We start from the raw sequence: 25,416 nt of genomic DNA on the forward strand, positions 1-25,416 counted from the left end.
TTAATAAAATACTGAGAAACAGGAATGTAATTGGTTTTCAAATGATTAATGAGAAATTAGCACTACACTGTATAGTACTGAATAGGGATGTGCACAAATTGATTTTTTTAATTTGATTTGTGCCTGAATTAAATCACCCCTGATTTGTTTTGTGTCCAGATCTGTCCCCCCAAATCACCCCAGTTTCTATTTGGATTTGGATCAATTCAGACCACTTATAAAGGTCATAGGGGCACCAAATTTGGGTGGTGGGTAGGTCCCCATGGGTGCCACCTACCACTCAAATTTCATAATAGAGTTTGGTTGATTTTTAATGATTTTTAAAAAAGTTTTTACTGGTATTGTATATTTCCACTACAGGAAATAATGGGGATTCAAAGTTGCCCTATCTTAACCCTAACATGGATCCTCAGCTTTTTTTTTTTTAAGCTAAGCTCTAGCCCTTGTAGAAGTGGAGTCATGGAGCAAAATGTGCAGTCACTATTTTTCAAGTGTTTGGATTCTTTGGTATATAATAACTATTCTTCATAATGAATCTCTATGAGGATTAATTGCACACCTTCATTTCTTCTGTTCATTTTGACTGTCACTGGACAGTGCCAACTGTCAACTGCCATGTGCCAACTACCCACTCCCCCAGCAAGGCAGTGGGGTACTCAGTTTATTTTCACACTTTCATTTCTTCTGTTCATTTTGACTGTCATTGGACAGTGCCAATTGTCAACTGCCATGTGTCAGTTACACACACCCACATACTGGGGTTCTCAGTTTATTTTTTGGGAATTTTTGAAGTGTTTGGATTCTTTGGTGTCTTCATTACACACCTTCATTTCATCTGCTCATTTTGACCCCACTACTTTGCAGGTGGGGGTGGGCAATTAGTGGCATCCCATGTTCCAACTACCGCCTCCCCCGAACCAGCAAGGCACTGGGTACTCAGTTTATATTTTAAGAATTTTTGAGGTATTTGTACTCTTTGATGTATAATGATGTTCTTCCGTCTGCAGTCCTGTTTGGCAGATATGCAGGAATTCCTTTGGCAAATCGTGTTTGTCCTTGTGTTGAAACAAGGGCTGTGTTTGGGCTGTGTTGAAACAATAGCACATGCCTTTTTACATTGTAGTTTTTATGATGAAGCCAGAGGAAAGTTACTTTCTCCTCTCTTGATAAATCTTAATGGAAGAAAAGATGATGTCTTATTGAGGTTTTTATTTTCTTTATGCGATGAAGTTAAAATTAGAACTGTGGCAAAATATTGTTATATTCTCTGCAAAACATGTTCTAATGTTTTGTTCATGTTTGAAATGTTTGTATTTCTAAAATTGCTGGTCAAATGACCGAATAAATATTATATATGTATGTATAATGAATCCTCATAGGGATTCATTGAGGAAAAGTTATTATATACCAAAGAATCCAAACACTTGAAAAATAGTGACCACACATTTTGTTCCATAACGTCACTTCTACAAGGGCCAGAGCTTAGCTTTGTTTTTTAAATGAAAGCTAGGAATCTGGGGAAATTGATGGGGGGATCCAAATCTCGATTCGATTCAAATCAAATCTGTAATGATTCGATTTGGACCCGAATCTAGCCAATGGACCACAGGGGTGATTTGTTCTGTCTCCAAATCTGCTGAATCAGCTACAGTAGATTTGCTTACAAATTGATTTGTACCTGAATCAATTTGCACATCCTTAGTACTCTGTGATGGGAGAATAGCCATGTATATAAAATATAGACTAATGTAATGGGTATAACAAGGTGTCCAAAAATCAGCCATAAATCTTACTCTGCAGACATGATGTGGCTGTGGTGCTGGTACCCTTGATTTTGCATATGTGAAATTTAATATTATGCTCAGTGTGGAGAAAGTAGACAAGAGATAACCTTTTCCTCCTTTTCAATGTTGGAATGAGGGTTACTCCACTTAGCAGTAGATTCAGGAGAAACAAAAAAAAAATTGAGCATATGATGCTTAATTCACCTTGGGAATTTGCTGCCATTGGATGTGGTGATGGCCACTGGCTTAAATTAGTTTAAAAGTTCAGGCAAATTTATGGCAGACCTTGGGTGTCCAGAAAGGGAGGATTCCCTCCCCTCCAGGGGAAAAGTCCTACAGATGCCCATGTGGCAGACAGGTCCATCAGTGTCTATTATCCACCATTACTAAATGGAAACTCCATGTTCAGAGGCAGCGTACTGCCTTTCAGAATAACAGATGCTGACGGAAGGGTGGAACAACAGGAGAAGATCTCTTCAGGCAGACTCATCTTTATTATGCACCCACAGGACAAGATGTCTGCTTCCTCTTTGACTTAGCTAGTATCTGATTTCCATTTGAATCTAGACTTGACCTGCTTGACTTCTTTTCTGATCTCCAGGGTTATGCACAGGGGCGTAGCTATAATTGGGCAAACGGGTTCAAAGAACCCGAGCCGTGCCCAATCAGGAGCCGCCATTTGCGGCCCTGACACGCCCCCCGTGTCTGACGTCAGACGCGGGGGAGGTAGTTTAGCTCCCGAGCGGGGGCCGCACAGCCCTTTCGGGAGCTAAACAAAGGCTGGCGCTGCATTCGCAGCGCCAGCCAGGAGCAGCTCTTCCCTGCAAAGGCAGGGGAAAGTTGCTCCTGGCTGGTGCTGTGAATGCAGCGCCAGCCTAACTAATCCTGAAGGGGCCGCGTGGCCCCTTCAGGAGCTAAGACTGGTGCTGCGTTCGCAACGCAGCCCAGAAGCGGCTCTTCCCTGCAGGCAAGAGCCGCTCCTGGGCTGCGCTGCGAACGTAGCACCAGCCTTTGTCTAACTGCCGAAGGGGCCGCGCAGCGCCTTCAGCAGTTAAGCTGTTTCTCCCGAACAGAGCCTCAAGTCTCCATTTGAGAGCCAGATCACACCCCCTGCGTCTGACATCAGACACGGGGGGCGTGGCTATCCCCTGCCCCTGACGTCAGACGCAGGGGGGGCTATCGGGGCGCCCGCCGCGGCCGCACATGGGCCACCAGCGGGCTAGCTACACCCCTAGTTATGCAGAATGCACACTGTACACCTTGGAGGTTTGCAGGACATGGGTGTTCAATCTGGATCAGAAAGTGTCCTTAAGACTTGATGCACACCTCTTTGTATGCTGTCAGAGACGGTGTGTGTGTGTGTGCGCACGCGCGTACGCTCACAGAGGTCATGAAGAAGAAAGCAGGTTGCTGACTGGTAACTAATATTCCTTAAGTAGTGTTCTGTGCAGTCATGCAGCCTGCACTCCTATTATGCTGCAGGCTCTTGTAGGGTTTGGCCACAGTGACTGCCAACTCAAGGGGCAGGCAAATGTCAGTTCCTGCTTTCTATCACTCTAGAAGCTTTCAAGATGTTGCTCTGTGCAGGCACAGAACACCACTCAAAAAATGTTAGTTACAGATAAGTAGCTGTCTGAAACTACTACTAAGTATTTATTATTTCTTGTTTACACAGTCAGACAGGTGTTATTGACTGGTTTGTTTTATCCAGACATCAAGTCCTTCCCAAGGACCTGGGATGGCTGAATTTTATCATCAATACTGTTGCTTATTATAGATACTGTCACAAAATATAGGCTGTTCCCAGTAAAGCTGCTTTTTGTGATTGGCTGATAGTGATTTCTGTGGCCCCTATGGTGTTGAGGTGCTCTTCAAGGTCTTTTGGAACTGCACCCAGGGCGCCAATTACCACTGGGATTATTTTGGTCTTTTTCTGCCACAGCCTGTCAATTTCAATTTCTAGATCTTTGTATTTGGTGATTTTTTTCTATTTCTTTTTCTTCTATTCTGCTATCCCCTGGTATTGCTATGTGAATTATTTTAACTTGTTTTTCTTTCTTCTCGACTACAGTGATATCTGGTGTATTGTGTGACAGATGTTTGTCTGTTTGTAGTCAGAAGTCCCATAATATTTTTACATCTTCATTTTATACAACTTTTTCAATTTTATGGTCCCACCAATTTTTGGCTACAGGTAGCTTGTATTTTTTGCAGATGTTCCAGTGTATCATCCCTGCTACCTTGTTATGCCTTTGTTTGTAGTCAGTCTGTGCGATCTTTTTACAACAGCTGATTAGGTGGTCCACTGTTTCATCTGCTTCTTTACAAAGGTGGCACTTGCTGTTTGTTGTGGATTTTTTGACTTTTGCTCTTATTGCATTTGTTCTTAGTGCCTGTTCTTGTGCAGCCAGTATTAAACCTCTGTTTCTTTCTTCAAGTTGCCATTCTTAAGCCATTGCCAGGTCTTGGTGATTTATGATTTCCCACTTATATTGTACAAATATTAACCATGCAGTGGCTTATTTCTCCATTTTTCTGCTCGGTTCTTGACTTGTTATTTCTTGTAGGCCTGCTTTGTTTCATTGGTTTTGAATAGTTTCTCGTTATTGATGATTTGAAGTGCATCTTCTTAACTGTCCTTGATATATTCTTCAAGGCCTCTTTTCTTCTCCTCTACTGTTTGATGGACTTGCAGCATTCCTCTTCCACCTGAGCTGCGAGGGAGGTAGAGCCTATCTATATCACTGCGGGGGTGCAGAACATGATTGATGGTCATGATTTTCCTGGTCTTACGATCTAGCGTCTCTAGCTCTGCCTGGGTCCAGTCTATTATTCCTGCAGTGTATCTGATAACAGGTATAGCCCAGGTGTTGATGGCTTGTATGGTGTTTCCGCCATTGAGTTTGGACTTGAGGATTCTTCTAACTCTCCTGATATATTCACTTCCAATCTTTCTTTTAACTTCAATGTGTGCAATGTTATCAGCCTCGAGAATGCCCAAGTATTTGTAATGTTCTTTCTCTTCCAGGTTCTTGATGTTGCTTCCATTGGGCAGTTCTATTCCTTCTGTTTTTGTTATTTTTCCTCATGTTTTAGATGTTTGGTATCCGAGGCCTGTTTTGTTTAGTATTTGTGAAAGTGGGGTCATGGCAATTACAAACAACAGAGGGGATAGTGAGTCCCCTTGGAAAATGCCTCTTCTAATGCTAACCTGTCCAAGTGTCTCACCATTGATTCTTAACTGTGTACTCCACATGCTCATTGCTTTTTTAAATAAATATCTGAATGTTTTTGCTGACACCAGTTGTTTCTAAACATTTTAGTATCCATGTGTGAGGCAATGAATCGAAGGCTTTCTTGTAGTCAATCCATGCAACACAGATTTGTTTTTCTTCTCTTGCAGTTTTCTAAAATCATTTTGTCAATCAGCAGCTGGTCTTTTGTGCCTCTGGTGTTTGGGCAATTTCCTTTCTGTTCAACTGGAAGCTGTTTGTTAGTTAATAAGTGTTGCATCACTTCATCTGCTATTATTCCAGTTAATAATTTGAACATGGTTGGCAGGCAGGTTATTGGTCTATAATTACTTGGAACTGCACCTTTTGCTGGGTCTTTCATGATGAGATGAGTTTTCCCTGTTGTTAGCCATTGTTCAATATCACCTCCTTGCAAAATGTGATTGAACTGTTTTGATAGTTGTTTATGAAGGCTTGTTAGGTGTTTAAGCCAAAAGCCATGCAGTTCATCGCCGCCTGGTGCAGTCCAATTTTTAATTTTCTTTGCTCTTTCACTTATTAATTCTGGTGTTATTATTAGATCTTGCATTTGTTGGTTACATTTTTTGACCTCTTTCATCCAGCCTGCTTTTTTATTATAATCTATTAGATTGTTCCAGAATTTCCCCCAGAATTGCACTATTTCTTTTTTATTTGGTGTTTCTATGTTTCTTGCAGTTTCTCCTTCTTTGCTTTGGTAGAAATGTCTCTGATTCGACTGGAATTGGAGTTTCTGCCTGTGTTGTGTAATTCTGGCTTCATATCTGCTAATCTTCTTTGAAACTGCTGTTATTTGCTGCTTTATTATTTCCCGGACTTCTCTAATTCTCCTTGAATCTAGGTGGTATTTTTGGATCAGGTTCTGTTTGTTGTTTTCATTCTTCAGCTTCTTGTCTTTCATATCTTTCAATTTACTAGCATCTGATCTAAGCCTGGAGATTTTATTTTCTAATCTAATCTTCCATTTAGGTGATGTTTTTATTATTATTATTATTTCTTGTTTACACAGTCAGACAGGTGTTATTGACTGGTTTGTTTTATCCAGACATCGAGTCCTTCTCAAGGACCTGGGATGCCAGAATTTTATTGTCAATTGTTATAGATATCGTCACAGAATATAGGCTGTTCCCAGTAAAGTTGCTTTTTGTAATTGGCTGATGGTGATTTCTGTGGCCCCTATGGTGTTGAGGTGCTCTTCAGGGTCTTTTGGAACTGCACCCAGGGCGCCAATTACCACTGGGATTATTTTGGTCTTTTTCAGCCACAGCCTTTCAATTTCAATTTGTAGATCTTTGTATTTGGTGATTTTTTTCTATTTCTTTTTCTTCTATTCTGCTATCCCCTGGTATTGCTATGTCTATTCTTTTCACTTGTTTTTCTTTCTTCTCGACTACAGTTATATCTGGTGTATTGTGTGGCAGATGTTTGTCTGTTTGTAGTCGGAAGTCCCATCATATTTTTACATCTTCATTTTCTACCACTTTTTCAATTTTATGGTCCCACCAATTTTTGGCTAAAGGTAGCTTGTATTTTTTGCAAATGTCCAAGTGTATCATCCCTGCTACCTTGTTATGCCTTTGTCTGTAGTCAGTCTGTGCGATCTTTTTATAACAGCTGATTAGGTGGTCCACTGTTTCATCTGCTTCTTTACAAAGGTGGCACTTGCTGTTTGTTGTGGATTATTATTATTATTATTATTATTATTACAACATTTATATCCCGCTCTTCCTCCAAGGAGCCCAGAGCGGTGTACTACATACTTGAGTTTCTCTTTCAGAACAACCCTGTGAAGTAGGTTAGGCTGAGAGAGAAGTGACTGGCCCAGAGTCACCCAGCTAGTTTCATGGCTGAATGGGGATTTGAACTCAGGTCTCCCTGGTCCTAGTCCAGCACTCGAACCACTACACCACGCTGGCTCTGGATTGTTTAAGCTGGTAAACAATCCTCTTCCAATGTGTTACCAAAACATTTAGTCCAGGGCCAGTTGTTTCTCCAATTTTCAAAAAAGGATTCAGGTGGGATCTAAGAAAACCTCAGACCAGCTAGTTTGGTCTGTGCTTGGTAAATTGATGGAAAACATACTTAAGGACAAAATTGTTAAGCATAAGAGCAGGCCTTGCTGAAGGAGAACCAGCATGGCTTCTGCAAAGGCAAGTCTTGCCTAATTAACCTTTTGGAGTTTTTTGAGAGTGTCAACAGGTATGTGGAAATAGGTGATCTGTATTTTATTCTTGGACACACACATGAATCTGTCCCCTTATCCCATGACTGCTAAGTTTATTCAAGAGCTTTTGATGGGGATGTAGATTGGTAACTGGTTGAAGGACAGGAAACAGGGTAGGAATAAATGGATAGTTTTCACAATGGAGGGAAGTGTGGTCCCCCTGGGATCTGTAATGGGACCAGTACTCTTTAACTTATTCATAAATGATATAGAAGTTGGGGTAACCAGCCAAGTGGTCAAGTTTGACACTAAACTATTAGATGACACTAAACTATTTAGGGTAGTGAAACCCAAAAGAGATTGTGAGGAGCTCCAAAAGGATATCTCGAAACTGGGGGAGTGGGTGACAAAATGGCAAATGCAGTTCAGTGTTAGCAAATGTAGTGAGGCATATTGGGGCAAAAAAACCCCCAACTTCACATGTACACTGATGGGGTCTTAGCTATCGGTGATGGACCAGGAGAGAGATCTTGGGGTTGTGGTGGACAGCTTGTTGAAAGTGCTGACCCAGTGCAGGGCAGCTGTGAAAAAGGCAAATTTCATGCTAGGGATCTTTAGGAAGGAAACTGAAAATTAAAATGCTATTATAATGCCCGTATACAAATCTATGGTGCAGCCACATTTGGAGTACTGTGCATGGTTCTGGTCACCGTATCTTAAGAAGGACATTGTAGAACTGGAAGGAAAAGGTGAAGAGGGCAACCAAGATCAGGGGTCTGGAGCACCTTCCTTATGAGGCAAGGCTACAGCATCTGGGGCTTCTAAGTTTGGAAAAGAGGTGACTACAGGGAGACATGGTAGAGGTTTATAAAATTATGCATGGAGTGGATAGATATAAAATTTTCTCCCTCTCTCACAACACTAAAACCAGGTGTCATCCCATGAAACTGATTGCCAAGAAATTTAAGACCAAGAAAAGGAAGTACTTTTTCACACAGCGCATAGTTAATCTATGGAATTATCTGCGACGGAATGTGGTGATGGCCACCAGTTTGGATGGCTTTAAAGGGGGCTTAGAAAAATTCATGTAGAGCAGTCTATCAATTGCTACTAGTCTGAGGACTGTAGGCCACTTCCAGCCTCAGAGGCAAGATGCCTCTAAATACCAGTTGAAGGGGAGCAACAGCAGGAGAGAGGGTATCCCTTCAACTTCTGCCTGTGGGCTCCCAAGAGGCATCTGGTAGGCTGCAGTGGGGAACAGGATGCTGGACTAGATAGGCCTTGGGCCTGATCCTGAAGGGCTGGTCTTATGTTCTTAATTTATCACTTATTTTGAAAAAAACACTCCCTGGAATAAATGTTGCAAAATTGTACCAGGTGGAGGGGTTTGACATCAGAACTGTATACAGTTGGCTTGTGCTCCACACTAATAGACCTGGGTTTCCCAGAGCTAGAGGTTGAACAGAATTAGGTACATGTGATAAGAACGTGGTGAGTGTGCTTCAAGAACATAGCCACGTAATTTGAAATCTGCTGAGAAAGGATCAAAATGTGAATCATTCTAGTAGCTTTACAACCTTTCTGTAAAAGTTTCTTATTTGTCGTATAGGTAACAGTCACAACTATTGGCTATGGTGATAAGGTGCCACAGACATGGATTGGCAAGACAATAGCATCATGTTTCTCTGTATTTGCCATCTCTTTCTTTGCTCTTCCAGCGGTGAGTAAAATTCTTAAACAATCCTCAGACCATTTTGTAGGCATTATGTATATCTTAACGAAACTAGTTGATATTTCTTATAAACTAATTATACATTCAAACTTTTTCTTTCATGCATATTAAAGGAATTTTTCTTTTAACAAATGACTACTCATTGGCTTTTAGGGGATCCTGGGTTCTGGTTTTGCACTAAAGGTACAACAGAAACAACGTCAAAAGCATTTCAACAGGCAGATTCCTGCAGCAGCATCTCTAATTCAGGTAAGTACTTAATCATGAACAAAAATAAAGAAAATTAAAGAGAGCAACAGCTCACCATCTTTAGTAAATATTTTTGCAGTGTTTCTGGAAGACCTACCTAAAACTATATTTATTTATTTATCATATCGATTGATTGATTGATTGATTGATTGATTGTTGAATTTGTATACCACCTTTCATTAAAACAATCCCAAGGTGGTTCACACCAAAAAATTAAAAAGACTATAAAAATCACACAATTAAAATATTAAGCTAAAAATATAAAAACATAGATCTGACTAAAAATATTTAAAATACAAGCACAACATAACAATTCAAAAATACAAAGCAGCAGCAGTAGAGTGAATCATATAAAAGCCTGGGTAAAAAACTTGGATTTCACAAGCTTTCCAAAAACTATGATGGAGACCGAGGAGTGAATAGCCACCGGTAGAGCATTCCAGAGTCTGAAAGGCTACAGAGTCTGTTGTGCATGACAGCGAGCCTCCCTCATTGTCTGCACCCAGAGCAGAGCCCCCTCAGATGACCTCATCAAGCGGGCAGCAACCCTTGGGAGCAGGCGGTCCCTCAGGTATCCCGGGTCCAAACCGTTAAGGGCCTTAAAGGTCAAAACCAGCACCTTGAATTGGACTCGGAAACAAACTGGCAGCCAGTGCAGCTCTTTCAAAATGGGTGTGATGCGATCCCAGCAGGCAGTTCCAGATAAAATCCTAGCTGCCACATTTTTCACTAGCTGCAGTTTCCAAATATTCTTCAAGGGCAGCCCCACATAGAGCACATTACAGTAATCCATCTGTGACGTGACTAAGGTGTGGGTAACTGTGGCCAGATCTGCCTTCTCAAGAAAGGGACGCAGCTGGCGCACTAGCCAAAGCTGTTCAAAGGCACCCCTGGACACCGCCTCTACCTGAGCTTCCAAAAGCAGAGCCAGGTCTAGCAATATGCTACCTATATTCCACACTAGCTAGGAAAATGAAACTTTTCAAACTTACTTAAAGAAGTTTAAACCTGATATTTCACACAAATATCAAAGTTAGCATAAATTGTTGGAGAAAGAAGACAACTTAGTAAATGCATGGTGTACATTTATCCAATAAAGGAAATCAAATTATAGTTGCTTTTCAGCGTCATATTACTATATATTCACTTAGTTTATATTTCTGTTGTTGACATAACAAGAAATGATAAAATTTGAAATTTATCTTAAAAAGATGGAAAAGGTTTTCATTCTAAGGGTCAAATGATACCCCTTCCCCCATATACACATATAGCACTTCCTCATGTGATGGTGTGGCATATTTTAGCCGGCATTAATATCAAGTGAATATCAATCCTAGAAAAGATGTTGGATTTCCCCCAAAATGATAATTTTCCTCTCCTTCCAATTTGGGGGTGATGTGGTTTTTAAAATGAATTTTCATAAAAGTTTGTTTGAGTTGGGGAAAGGTTCAAAACTACTGAAAACAAATAGCATGAATGTTTTTAAATTTTTCATCCAAATTGGTGCTTCTTTTGTCACGTGCAGCTGCAGTTTCAAGCTGTGGATGCGGGCACCCTTCATTTATTAAACTGTAACCAAATATACACAAGGAGAACTGCTGCCTCACTGAGCCCACATGTTCTCTTTAGCTTTCTAGAAATAACTCTTTATTGGATCAGCAGTGGGCTTTTATAAGGTGCAGGGTGAGGCTCTTCCATGAGGTGAGGTGAGGAGGCAGCAGAGTGTCTCCTCTTGCCCTATTATAGTTACGCCCCTGGGCAAGATGTCTTTCTGCTTGCTGCTTTTTTAAAAGTGGGAAGTGATGGGGAAGATGGTGCTCATAAAGTGAGCAGCTTTTGATGTACTTTCTTGCCTCACAGAAGCATTAAGCTGTTCCGATGAGGTAAAACAGCTGTCCATATTAGGTCTATTCTCAGTCTTCCTTAGATTAACATTTCAGAAGAAGACAAGAATTTTATAAATCTAATCAAAATACAAAGAGGAATACTCTAATGCAGCTGTTGATGATATAGGAATGATAATATTTCTTTACCATTTCACACACACACCGCCCCGGTCCAGTTTGGTCTGCCTAATTTCCCACTCTTTCTGAACTCCAGTTTAGCTAGGAGAATTTCTGAAATTAGTTCTGGAATTGGATTATTCCCAATTTCCCCCAGCTTTCAGCAAATTTGTTTATTTTGGAACTTTCCCCCACCCCTCTACATTAAAGAATCTTGCTATTACTCTATGCATAGTCACTTTTCATGTTAGTTGTGTTTTATCAGTACACACAAATACTCATAGACATTGATAAAAACACCACACAAAAAATAGATACTTGTTTCCGCTCAAAAAGAATCCCGATGCAGTCATACATATGAACACATGAAGATTGCCATTTTGAAGATTGCTTCAATGCACACACACACATTTCAGGGCTTGTGGGGGGTGCTGCCATGGCCATGCAGGGGGACTCCCAACGCCAGCCTCCCCCAGCTGTTTTCAGCCCATTTCAGGCCATTTTTGGCCTGTTATGGGCCTCTCTGTGGTGACAGTGGCCATTTTGGAAGCTGTCGCACATGACCACTGGCCATCTGTTTGGCCAGGTCCGGTCACGCAGATGGCCAGTGGTCATGTGTGGTGACATCCAAAATGGCTGCCACCATCACAGAGAGGCCCGTAATGGGCCAAAAATGGCCCCAAAGGGGCCAAAAACAACCGGAGGGATGCTGGTGGGAGGAACATCGGGAGACCCCTACCGTGGCCCTGACAGCACCCCTCAAAGCAAACACTTCTTGACAGCAATGGCAGTAAGTCTACCATGATCATGAAGGTCGCTTTCCCAGGGTGAAGTTCATACATTTTACTTTGAGTGTGCTGACCCCTGCCATGTCCCCAAATGTGGGAAACTTGACTGCATAATTTCCCCAAATGTGGGAAACCCAACTGCATACTGTAAAGACAATAAGTCCACCATTTTTGTGTGTGTGAAACAAAACCCCAAACGGATTTGGCAAGCCCTTGAGCCAGGCCAGTTCGAGTGTGAGCCGGCTCAACCTCAAGCTGGCTCACACATCCCTAGTCTGTACTGGAGGAGGAAGGCCTGCAGACCTGAGTATAGACTAGTCAGGCATTCACTTCTGGCTACATCTCCTGCATTGTGCTGTTGTCTGTTCCCTGTAGACTAGAATCAAAGCCACATAATTGTAGTGCAACCTAGTGTGTCCCATGTTGTAGTATACTTGCCAAACAGCCTGGTTACCATTGGACTATTTTTTCAGAAAGTGTTTGCTATTACTGAATAGAAAGAATACAATCTCTGAAATACACCTGCTCCTTTAAATTTGTGAGTGGAGGTTGGAGTAGTGCATTTTATGTAAGCCTTTTTTCACTGTGCTTGTAGGAGAAATCCTTTCCCCTGCTTTTATAGGACAAATAATCTTGTTTGCCTATATTATACAAGTTTGGGGCAGAATCCTATAGTAGATTTTCAGCAAGAACTGTCTTTTTTATGTCCTGTAGACTCTGTGGAGGTGTTATGCAGCAGAGAAATCATATAGCTCCACAGCAACATGGAAGATCTATGTTACACCAACTAAAAATGCAAAGAAAACACCAGCACCACCTAGCCCTATTCTTAGGAAACAGGTCAGAAAAAACACACTGTTCTTGGTCAAGAATGTCTTGGTCCCTTTCTGGTTTGGGGCACTGTACAGAATGTATGTTGTTTCCTATGTTTATATACTGTCTTCCTGCCATGCATTTAACAGGTGATTTACAATATAAAATAATGGCTTGCAATCTGATATACATAATACAAAAGGAAATCAGGGTCAGGATGGGATGAGGAAAACAAGCAATTTTCTTGACAGGGTTGTATGTCTTATGTGTTCCAGTAGGTAGGGCTGTGCAATTTAGATTTGTCTACACTATTCTATGGGAGAACTCCTCTCTCAGTTCTGGTCCTGCCTTGCTCTAAGACACAGGGCATTGATGGAGCCCTGTCAATCTTGAAGCAGATTTTGTTTCCCCTCCTCCTCAGCTCACATAGTTATGGGGAGGAAGGGAGTCAGGAGCTTAAAAAATAGGAATGGGGGAGCCTTATGTGCAGCTACAAGCACCAACTGCTATAAATCTAAATCTGCTGACAGTGTTTTTCAGGTGATATTTCTGAGGTGGCGATGTATTCATCCTGGCTGGAAGATGATAGCCTGATGTTATGAGGTGTTTCACCTGCTACTGGCACCCAGGGTTGGGACTGGCACTCTTTGCATGGAAACTGAGCAGTGTTTCCTTAGTGCTATAAGGTCTAAAGATATGACACTGTATAGAGGATTTTTCCAGGTGTTGCAAGAGGAAAAGGATGTCTCATCTGTCAGTGGACATAAAGCAGTCCTAGCTATTCTTCAGCTGTGGTTGAGCCAACATTTCTGGTCACATACCTTCAAGAAGCTGGAGGCTACTCTAGCCACAATCCTGAAAAAAGGCTACTTTGATTCCATATCTTTTCACCCATACACCAAAGAGTTCCTGAGAGGAGCTTCCCTCCTCAAATCTCCAATCGTTCATAGATATCTTACTCTGAAGATGCTGCCCTGGAAAATGCTGGGTTTTTTACTGCCTTGATGTCAGCATGACAGATTTTGAACCTAGGGATTCTTTCAGTCAGAAAGGCTCTCTGGTGATTCATGAGTAGTGCCTGTGCCTAAGGTTGATTTTATCTTCCATTGGTGTTCTGGAGCAGATTTTCTTCCTTTTCTGTCCACATTCTAAGCCATCTTAAAGAGGAGGAATGGTACACTTTTGCATGATGGATTCACTTTTTGTATATTTCCATCTAGCCACTTTAGAGAGGTCTCTAAGGTTACTCTTTCCAGATGGGCCAGAACTTTTATTTCAGTGGCCTATGAATAATTCACATCCAAAATATGGGCAAAGCTAGACATTCTACATACAGTTCAGCTCCTTCGGCAGCACTCAGTATTAATGCCCCCATAGCTGACATATGTAGGGTAGCCACATGAATACTGATTACATCTTTGGTTTCAGCTTAGCAAACAGAAGGGTAAAGAAGAAATTTTTGATCTTTATATAACAGAAGAATCAAACATATACATATGAGCACACAATAATTCACTACAGTATTGTAGTTAATTAATTATTTTGATATGTATATGTGTGTTGGATTCACCAGTTATATAAAGATCAAACATTTACTGTATTACTTACTTCTCTGTTTGCTTAGGTTATATTATGGATAATAGAACATTTTAAACCTTGTATTGCAGCTTTTCTTTTGTTTGCCATTATAAGTTGAACACATTTACCCTCTGGTAAAGCTCCATTTTGGAGGCATGTGTGCTCCCAGTGGGAGGTTACTGCCTACTGATCTAGCCTTGAATGGTCAGTGGTAGCCTCCCACTGGTCATTCAAGGGTAGATCAGTAGGCAGTAAGGAGCCCTCCCCCCGGGACACTTCTAAACATGCCAGTCAGGGAACCCTTCTCCACTGAAGGAACATTGAGTTACCCTGAGTTCATTCTCTTTTGTGGATGGACAGTATCCTGTCCAACCAAGATGTGGTCTTTTTTCTGTTGAGGACTGTGCATCCAGACTCTCAGGATGTACAGTTAATATAATTTCATTCCTGGAGATGAGCTTGTTTCCTCTCCTGCTTCTTCCTCTAAGTTTTTATGGGTTCTAGAATGTGGTACAGTTGCAATATTTTTGGCTCATTGTTGCTGTTTCCAGTAATTTACAGTTGGCATTCATTATGTCATGGAAGTGGAAGGGACTTTCCCTGCCTTGTGGCATATGTGGGATGTAAAACAGTCAAGGATACCACCAATTAATTGAAAAGAATGAACTTATAAGGGGAGATCCAATGCTCCTATTCAGGCACTAACTTTTAAACACAAGAGTTCCACATGCATGTTTATCACTTGATGACAATATTTGAATGAATGCTCACACTTTCTTACCAGCATATCAAGTGCTGTACATGCATGTGTGAAGATAGCCCCGAATTATCCAGAGATGGGTTGTTGGTTATGGACAATTCATACTGTAAACAAAGATTTAATAGGTATAATATTTTGTCCCTAAGGGCACATATAATTTTAAGATGCCCTTGATGGAGGTCTATAAAATTATGATGGTGCGGAGAGAGTGGAGAGAGAGAATTTTTTTCTCCCTCTCTCATAACCAGGGGTCATCCCATGAAACTGATTGCCATGAAATTTAGGACTGACAAAAGGAAATACTTTTTCACACAACACACAATTAACCTATGGAATTCTCTGACACAAGACGTCACCAGTCTGGATGGCTTTAAGAAGGTCTTAGATAAATTAACAGAGGACAAGTCTATCTATGGCTACCAGTGTGAGGGCTTTAGGCCACGTCCAGCCTCAGAGGCAAGATGCCTCTAAATATCAGTTGCAGGGGAGCAGCAGGAGAGAGGGCATACCCTCAGCTCTTGCCTGTGGGCTTCCCAGAGGCATCTGGTGGGTCACTGTGTGAAACAGGATGCTGGACTAGGGATGTGCATGAACTGGTTCGGTGTTTGGGCCAGTTCAGTGGCATTGGGTTAACTTAAGGAGCAGGGAGGGTGCCCTTACCCCCACCCCACAACCACATTTCCCCTGCAGGTGCTGTCGCCAAAAGTGCAGGTGCAGGGCGGCAGCGTACCTCCTTGCCGCCCTCGCCACTTCCGGTATGACGCTCACCGGGGCAGCAAGGAAGTATGCTGCCGCCCCATGCCAGTGATTTTGGCGCCACCGCCATTGAGGGAAATGCGACATGGCAAGGGCACCTTCCCTGCTCCTTAAGGTAACCCCTCCACTGCCAAACCAGCCTGAATGCCAGTTTGTGCACATCCCTATGTTGGACTAGAGTGGCCTTGGGTCTGATCCAGCAGGGCTGTTTTTATGTTCTTATGAGAACATAGGGCTTTTTGTGCAGTTTGTTTTTACAGTCAAAACTGCCATTTAAAGGGGTTCAACTCCCCACCTCCCAGAAAGCATTGCCTTTCTCTGTGACGTGCAGTCTCTCACTCTAGAGCTTGCCTGGTCTAGATGGTGGGAAAAGTCGATATCCATCACCAAGAAAGTAGAAATGGAGGACACTTTTCACCAAAGTCTCCAAAATCTTACCAAAAAGTCTCCAAAATCTCCACTTTGCATAAAATCTGCATGAGTTTATGGGTCTAATATATGAATATTTTGATTTAAAAATTGGATAATTTGATAATAAATACAGTTCATCCCTGTGAAGCTGATGACGGGGTCAGCGGTGTGTCCACTGTTTAGTTGCTGAATTCCCAAGGCTCCTGCTTCTTTACCATAAATTCACCTCCTGGTTAGGTTTACCACACACACAGTCCCTTGTCCTCCATCCCACGAGTCACCAAGCCTGCTCTCCCCAGCAAGAAACTTCACCTCTTGGCTCGAGGCAGGGTCGCCAGCTAGCAGAGTGGCGTGTGCACAGTCTCCTGCTCACTTGCTTTTCTCTACGACAACAAATGTGTATAGACTGCTTTTCAACAAAAGGTTTCACAGTGGTTTTCAAAGAAAAATAAATAATGATGCTCCCCTGTCCCTAAAGGGCTCACAATCTAAAAAGAAACACAAGGTAACACCAGCATCAACCACTGAAGGAATGCTGTGCTGGGCTTAGAGAGGGCCAATTGTTCTCCCCATGATAAATAGAAGAGTTTCACTACTTTAAAAGGTGTCTTTTTACTCAGTTACCAGGGATAGTTGCTAATTGAGTAAAGTTAGTTAGCTAACTCACTGCTACTGTTACCACCACTGCCACCACATGAAGGAAGGAGGCTGTACCTGGTGGGCCCACCTGTCTATGCCGGACAGGCAGACATCCAACAGGTGCAACCTTACTTACTATATGAAGATGGTTAAATGAAAGAAAATGAATAGGTCACTGCCGTATAGAAGCAGCAACGCTAACAATGATAAGCATTTGAAGCCTATGTGATAATACAGGCCCAATCTCCCTCAGAAACATGAGTTAAACCATTCAAATGTAATAATGGTTGCCCTTTATTTTCAAGAGATTTCTCTTTCCTGGTGCGGGGTGGGGAGGCAGATTTCACCAGCCCTGACAGAAATTCTGCTCAGCTGTTATTAAGGCAAAAGGCAAAAAGAGCAGGGAACTAGCACTGTTCACTCCCCATTCTCCTCACATTTTCTTCCCTCCTTTTTTTTAATGCTGAGAAAAACTGAATAAAAGTAATATCCCCTTATATTGGCATGCCATATAAGAGGATGATTTGGGGGGGGGGGAGGGAGATTTCTTTGAATTATAAAACTAGCTGTGACAGTAACCTTGTGGTCCTTACTTCCCTCATCTGCACTCCTATGAAACTTCACTGCCCCCGCCCCTTCTTCACACAGTAATTACCTTTTCTTTTGGCAGGAAAAAATCAAATAAAAATACAATATTGGAGAATAATAAACATTTTATAATGTATCTGTACTAACACTGAAATGGCCCTGACACATCAACAACATGTATTTCTCACTAAACACCGTTTCTCTTCTCGCTCCATTTACCTAAGCTTTCCATTGCTTCATTTCTGCAGGTACATGCACAGATATCACGCCCCCCGCCCGCCCAAAGTGAGCTTTTTGTTGTGTTCTTACACATACCACCTGTACCTTCTGGATTTTTCAAAATCATAGTTGCTTCGGGCCAGATTCTTACAGAAAATTCCACTCTCTATTCTCGGAATGACCAGTCCTCAAAGAAAGACAGCAGCAATTCTGTCATATCAGAGCCAACATGGCTGCTGCCTGTTTTGGGGGATGTGGCCAAATTTCAGGCTTGATTTCAGCTGCATATGAACAGGCTTCAGCAAAAGCAAAACAGAAAAAAGAAAACAGGTGACTTGTAATCACTTTTTGGTGGGGACTGAACAATAATTTTTTTTAGTTGACATCCCTGTTGTGAGTTGATAGTTAGCAGTAAATAACATACAAAAGCCGTTGGACAATGCACATCTATTCTTACATATGACAAGACAGTATATGATTGCTTGCTAGGCACAAAAAAATGAACCAGAGATGTTCAGGCTTATGATATTCTGAACTGGAATTCTTCATCTGTTAATGATAGTTCTGGAAATGTCATGGGATTATTGTTTTAGTTGACAACTTTTTCATATTCTCACAAATTCTGCCATGTATGACTAAGCCAATAGTCAAAAGATGATGAAAGGAAACTGCAGCAGCTAATGAAATGCAGAAGCCCTTGGACAAGGCTCATTTGAACTTGTATGTGATATGCCTTGTCCATATTGAAAAGAAAAGCAGTAAACAAGGCAATAAGAGCCTTTGCAGCTGTATTTGAAACTGTTCCATCTCCTCTGGCATGCATTTGTGACTATAGGCATTATAGGCATGATGTAAGGGATATCTGTGAGCAAGCTAGGCTTGTCAGCACTTGCTTTTCCGATACGGAAATACAATCGTGTGCTGTTGAACAGTTGAATGATACATGCAGATTAATTCTTGGTGATCTTGAGGATTTCATTAGCTGTCACAGTTTCCTATCACCAACTTTTGACTATTGGCTCATTCTTTGGAATATGTGTGGTAACCTACTCCAGTTACACAGGGACAGTTTCAACATAAACGGAAACACACACATGCAACACAACACAAGCAATACATTCACACATTGCAAACTCACAGAGAGAAACACAAACACGTGAAAGCAACACAGAAACATACATGCAGAAACACAAACACATGTACACAATGCAGAAACAAGCACACTCATGCAACACAAACACACAAATGCACCAACATGCTTACAAAACATAAGCACATGCACATCACAAATGCATGCACATAGATGCACACACACACCACAAACATATGCACATGTAGCACAAATGCACAAACACACGCAAGTATGCAGAGATGCATTAAAACATATATGCACACAAACACATGCAACACAATAGTCACACAGAAAAACAAACATGCATGTCACACAAAAATGTTCATGTATGCAAACAAAATCACACATACAACACAAACACACTGTTTGGTTTAATGACTGTAAATAAAATTACAGTTACAACACAAACACATATATGCCACAAACACACATGCAACAGCAAAATGAACATTTGCACAAACACACATGCAGCACAGAAATACAATCACACACATGCAACATCCATCCATATGCAGGCACAACACAGAAATAATAATACATGCATGCAACATAGAAACATGGGCACACACATACAACACAAACAAACAACAAGTTCAACACAACACCAACAGATGCACAAACATGCAAAACAAGCAATGCATTCTCACACTTCAAACACACACAGAGAAACACATGCTTGTAGCACAAATGCGCAAATATGCAACACGTACAAACACATAAATATGCAACACATGCAACATACACAAATATGTATGCAAATAGCACAAATGCAACACGAAAACACAAACACATGCAGCAGATACAAATGCATGCACACAACAAAAATGTCCACAAAGACACAAAGATATGCATGCAACACACAAACACATTCATGCAACACACAAACATGAATACCACAGAAGGTATGCACACAACACACAAGTGAATGCAAACTGGAAATGCACAAAGACAACACATGCATGCAACATAAAGACAGAAATCCATACTTGCAGTGCAAATGCACAGACACACACAACACAAGAACAGGCACACCACACAGATGCAACACACAAACACAGACAAAACACAGATGCCATGGCTCCATACAGATGTGCTGACCAAGCATGGATGCATGCTGCACACACAGCCACTCAAACAGACACACTGTCAAGGTCTGGCCCACGGCCAGGAAAGTTCACGGCTTGGCTGGACGCTGTCGACTGAATGATGTGCGTTGAATCTCAGCAATGAGTAGGCGTCTGGTGCTGTAATTTATGGAGCAAGCCGAGAGCTCCCAGCTGGTAGGAATTTACGACTTGTCAGCCCTCAGCGATAGGCGTTAGCTCCTCTGAACAGCTTCTAATTGCGTCCTGCATTTAGAACACCTGCGTTGTTGTGGTGTCAATGGTGTTTCAATGCCTAGTTCTCCCTCCAATTGGTCTCTCACACTTTCTGCTGACTCAGGCTGCTGTGCCTGTTCTAAACCATCAGCTGGATCTATCACAGCTGTCTCAGGAATGCTGACAGCTGGGCTCTGCCCCTCAGATACTCCTGACTCGGCCAGAAAGCTGCCAGCCTCCTCTTCCTCCTCGCTGTCGGAGCTCAAGGGCATGACACACACACTATATATACACTGCACACCACGGAAACAAATACATACTCACGCAGCACAAACACCAACACATGCAGACACATGTACACCTAGAAGCACATGCACACAACACAAATGAATGGATACAAACACAGAAGTGCAGAAACATGTAGACAAACAAGCACACCCACACATGAGCACATCACACACTATGCACATATGTACTCACATAGAAACACAAATACAGAGACATGCAACACAAGTCCACACACAAAGATGTGGACCAGGACAATGTGAGACATTTGCTTATGTCAGGCACTCCAACCTCTGCATCTTGATTTTGACTTCAAAGATCAAGAAGTGTGGGTGCATGGAGGGCAAGTTGTAAGCAAGCACAACTTGTGACATTGCACATCATCCTTATATTGATCATGTGGCACGTCAGTTAAGGCATCAGCCTTAAATTCTAATTTCCTGGCTTTGTGGGACTTGAGCCAGATTAAAGTAGTCTTAACTCTGGTCTTAAACTGGCAGGTGTTTTAAACCATTGAATCCAAATAGTATATTTGGTGCATTTTTATATATCCTGTTGATTGTCCACTTCCTAATTATCTCAGCTGAATAAACATGCTAACTATTTTAATAAAATCTTTTTAGAAAGATTTTTGTAAGTCTGATCTTGTCAATACATTGCTGCTTAGAGACTAAAATATCTGTAGGTCATATATTTTAAAGAAAAAATGCCTTCTATTCCTTGTTACAGAGTAGAAAATATAAGAGGAAAGGAAAACCTGGGCGTGATAATGGTTCCACACCTATAATAAACTCGGGGGAGGCAGCTTTGTCCATTCCACAAATTACTTATGACCACATTGGTGAAAGAGAAGACAAGAAAGAGATGAGTTTCTACTTTGATGAACCTGGAGGTAATCTACTACTCTGTACTGTCTCTTCATGTTTAGATCAGCCATAGTTTCTTCTGTAAGTCATTGGCCTAGTTCCCATCACTGCAGTAGTGGCTTACATGATGATCTTTCATGCAATCAAATTCCATGCATATAGAAAATTAGATGTTAGCTTTTAGTTTAGTCTTCTCCTTTACAAACTAGCTTCCTATGGCCAGATGTAATGTGAAATGGTTGTTTGTTTAAACCATAGGTAGTTCAACAAACCATTATTGTGTCATAGATTATCAGACAAACCATGGTTTGTTCAACTTTCCCTCTCCCCTTGCCTTCCTGGGAATATCCTATGTTATTCCAAAACCAGTAGTGTGACTACTGCTGAAGCATTGACTCTAATCAGCACTAACCTTACCCTTGGCCAACAGCAGAAATGGGGTTGGAAAGTCAAATGCTTGAATCTTTGGAGATCTTTAGCTACTTGTGATAAGGGACAGAACATTCCTCATGCACTCATGCCCTCCCCATCTCCCTTTCACAGTAGTCATCAAGAAATCCCTCTAGGTGTCTTGGTTCCCCCATTTATTACTGATCAGCAGTGACTGGGGAAAATGTACATAAGCCTTCAGTGATATACACTCCTCAGTACCTAGAACTCTCCCCTCACTCACTCCCTTGGCTCCTAGAACCCCAGCCTAAAATGAAATCAAGACAGCCACAGTTATCCATTCTCTGGTAACCTCCCAATTAGAATTTCTGTACATTTGGCCAGTTCTGAAATTAGAATTTTATCCTAATGGTTTAGCGTCACTGGTATTAATTGATGAGTTTCAGTATGAATGGAGCCAGTCGAGAAAAGGGGGGAAATTGTTTTATGGGTTTTCCACTGAGTTTTTACTTCCCTGAGGCTTTGAAGGGGCCAAAATGATGCTCAACCAGAGGGTTTTGGATATGGGATTTCAGAATGAGACAGGAAAGCTCCACAATTCTGTTACAAATTGGTGGGTATCGCCTGCTTTAAAACCAGCTGATTACCTATCTACTCTGACAATCCTTAAACAACAAACAGCATTTACCTTAGCTCAATTTAACGCTTTTCCATCAGCGTGGCTGAAGAGCAGATATAAAAGAACTCCATATTATTTATGTAAATGCCTGTGTGGCTCGGGGGAAGTAGAAACTATGGGGCATATTTTATTCAACTGTGTGTTGTATTGCAATTTATGCAATAAATTAATAGTCCCTTTTAATCTCATATACCAGGTAGGTCAGATGAATTTTATTTTTCTTATCTTCTTTCCGGCAAAAATGTATATGTATATGAAAAATGTATATTTAGCAACCTCATGTATTGCTAAATTTTGTGCCATTCCACACAAAGTGCACCAAGAAATAGTGAAAGTTCCCCCTGTTATGGCAAATGGTAATAGTTAAGTAAATTAAGTGTTTATGTTATAGAGGTTATGTAAGTTTCTTTTGTTCCAGATTGATTTATTAGATTGACAGTTTCAGATTGATGGTGGATGAATGGTGATGGGTTTAATTCTGATGTATTGGTCAATGACCGTAATAAAGATCCAACTGACTGACATATGGCTAGTTCTTGAACAATTAATTAGGTTGCCAGACCATTTTCAAGCACAATTCAAAGTGCTGGTTAAGAGTCATGAACCAAGGTTGCAGAGCATATGACTGGTTGGTGATTATGACTGGCTTCATCAGTACTACATTGTTCATCATTGATATACTCCCAGGAGGGAAATATTCTTGACTCAAGTTTGACAGCCAGGATGAAGTCAGAAAGATGGCTGCATAGAAGTCCATGGATTGGACTGTTGCTTCAATCACAGGAAACAGGAATGGCCTGTTGCTGCATTTTTTATCTGCAGAGTCCCCCCCCCCCCGCAGAAATCCCAACTCTCAAATCCCCTTTACCACTTTATCTTCATTGCCCACCTTGATGGACATTAGAAGACAGACAATCTCTTGGAAGATTTCACAAGTGGTGTAAACTCCTACAATAGACCAGTTGCTGCAGATTAAGCAAAATTCATCAAAGGCCAACTTCTTAAAAGGTTGAAGACAAGTCTTTTCTACATAAACATGGCATGGCACATTTCTGTGTTGTGCTGCTGCAGGCAAAGGCCTCCCCCAATATCCAAAAGTATTCCCAAATTACCAGTTGTCCCACTGCTGATGAACCATGTCCAAAAGCCAAAAGGTGTTCAGTATTGGTAAGATCCATCCTCTCACGGAGAAGGGTGTGTTCTCCACCATAAGGCATTCCATGCATACAGCAGCTGTGGCAATGCAAATTAAGAGGGCATGCAGCAGCCACTCTGCACTTTATCACTCTGCTGCTTTGAAATGACAGTCTTTTGCATCTTACACCATGCCTCACGTTAGCCAGGATCAGTGCCGCTAAGGCCTCCATCTTGCTGCTTATATCTCTAGCAGCAGAACTGGAAAGCGATGACAATATCTACAAAGACTAAGTGGCTGGAAAAAGTATGTAGCTTTATTAAATTAGTTAAACTGTTTAAGAAAAATTATTTCAAAAAATCTGAGATGCTTAGAAACCAATGCTAAATTATATATGAAAGATTCCAAGTAATTTACTGATGATCTGCACCATTGAGCGGATGGGTTCAAAGAACCCGGCCCCGAGCCACAGAAGGGCCGTTCAAGCCCTCTGGAGTCCCTCGCTGGAGGGAGAGGAAAGGATATGAATGCACCTAGCCAGCAAATGCTGACTGGGAATGAGCTCTGGAGGATTCATGTGAGCCCTCCGGCCTATGTGCGTGTGATTTCACATGCAATGAGTGTCACTGGCGCTGCAGTGCATACACAACGGGGCCACCAGGGACAAAACAGAACCCAGGCCTCCATTCCCTGGCTCTGCCACTGATCTTCAGTGTCCAATATTTTAAACTGGTATGATTTGTCTCATGCACAAATCATGCACCTATCAGATGTGCTGAAATATATAATATATAAGTGTGTGTGTGTGTATACGTGCATACATACATACTTGATTATATGTATCACAGGATAAAAAATGAAAATTGGCCTTCAGATATAGTACAGAAGCACAAACACAATATATCTTTATATAATACATCCATTTTTGTGTGTGTGTAAGAGAAAGGGATGATCATTTCCTAACACTTTGTAGTGGTTCTAGGGTGTTGAATATTTGTACTGAAAACTTCCCACAGCTGCATACTGCATGCTCTCTTACATTAGTGATAGACCGTGTTCATATATTTATGCATGTTTTTCAGTATGTGCTTGTTATGTAGTAGAATACCTTTCCTGAGTGTCTAGTAAGACAAAGTTCTGGGCACCACATGTTGAGAAAGTTGAGAAAATGGCACAGGTTCAGAGGAGGACAACCAAGATGGTGAGGGGTCTGGAAAGTCCTATGAGGAATGGTTGAAAGAGCTGGGTGTTTAGCATGGAGAAGAGAAGACTAAGAATGTATATGATAGCAATCTTCAAATATCTGACTGATGTGGGCCCTCTGCTTCTAGGATGTGAGCCTCCTACCTCCTTTAAACTCACTGTCATCTATCAGCAGTCTTACAGCCAGCCATTGTGTTTGAGTGCATTGTCTTGTTGTTGGTATATCTGCTTAAGAAGCTTCTGGCAGATTAGTTTTGAAAGCACTCACCGGAGGGCTATTAATAGATCAGTATCCATATCTATTAGATCAGGCTGCATTAGCAGTTACGTAGGCTGACTACAAAACTGTACTAATGGAATGTTTAATTGTGAAGAAGATGTTGATAGAGGCAAGATCTCCCAAGATAAAAATTTTGTATATCCAAGTACAATTTAATCTTATTCTTACTGTATTTGGACTTCTATATGCATGTTCATAAAATGCTTTCCTAGGGCATTTGTTTTAGTGACTACAATCTGAATTTCTAAAATGCATGTTGACTTTTTTGCAATAAAGATATAATTGCAATATCTTTTTTGCAATAAAGAGAATGCAAACTAAGGTTGCATTTGCATAAACGTAAGGACCCTGGTTAAAAGGTTAATCAGGAT

At 41.4% G+C, this 25,416-nt stretch overlaps 1 protein-coding gene across 1 annotated transcript in view; it reads left to right on the top strand.

Moving 5' to 3' along the window:
* The window catches only part of LOC128327309 (potassium voltage-gated channel subfamily KQT member 1-like), a 556,996-nt gene that overhangs the window by 70,018 nt on the left and 461,562 nt on the right, over window positions 1–25,416 (top strand). Inside the window, exons 7-10 of the mRNA XM_053255983.1 lie at window positions 8,830–8,940; window positions 9,106–9,201; window positions 12,707–12,832; window positions 21,222–21,384. Coding sequence (XP_053111958.1) covers window positions 8,830–8,940; window positions 9,106–9,201; window positions 12,707–12,832; window positions 21,222–21,384 — 496 coding nt within the window. The remainder of the gene's footprint in view (window positions 1–8,829; window positions 8,941–9,105; window positions 9,202–12,706; window positions 12,833–21,221; window positions 21,385–25,416) is intronic.

Source organism: Hemicordylus capensis, chromosome 5 (assembly GCF_027244095.1).
Source record: "Hemicordylus capensis ecotype Gifberg chromosome 5, rHemCap1.1.pri, whole genome shotgun sequence".
In the NCBI taxonomy this organism is placed as follows: domain Eukaryota; kingdom Metazoa; phylum Chordata; class Lepidosauria; order Squamata; family Cordylidae; genus Hemicordylus; species Hemicordylus capensis.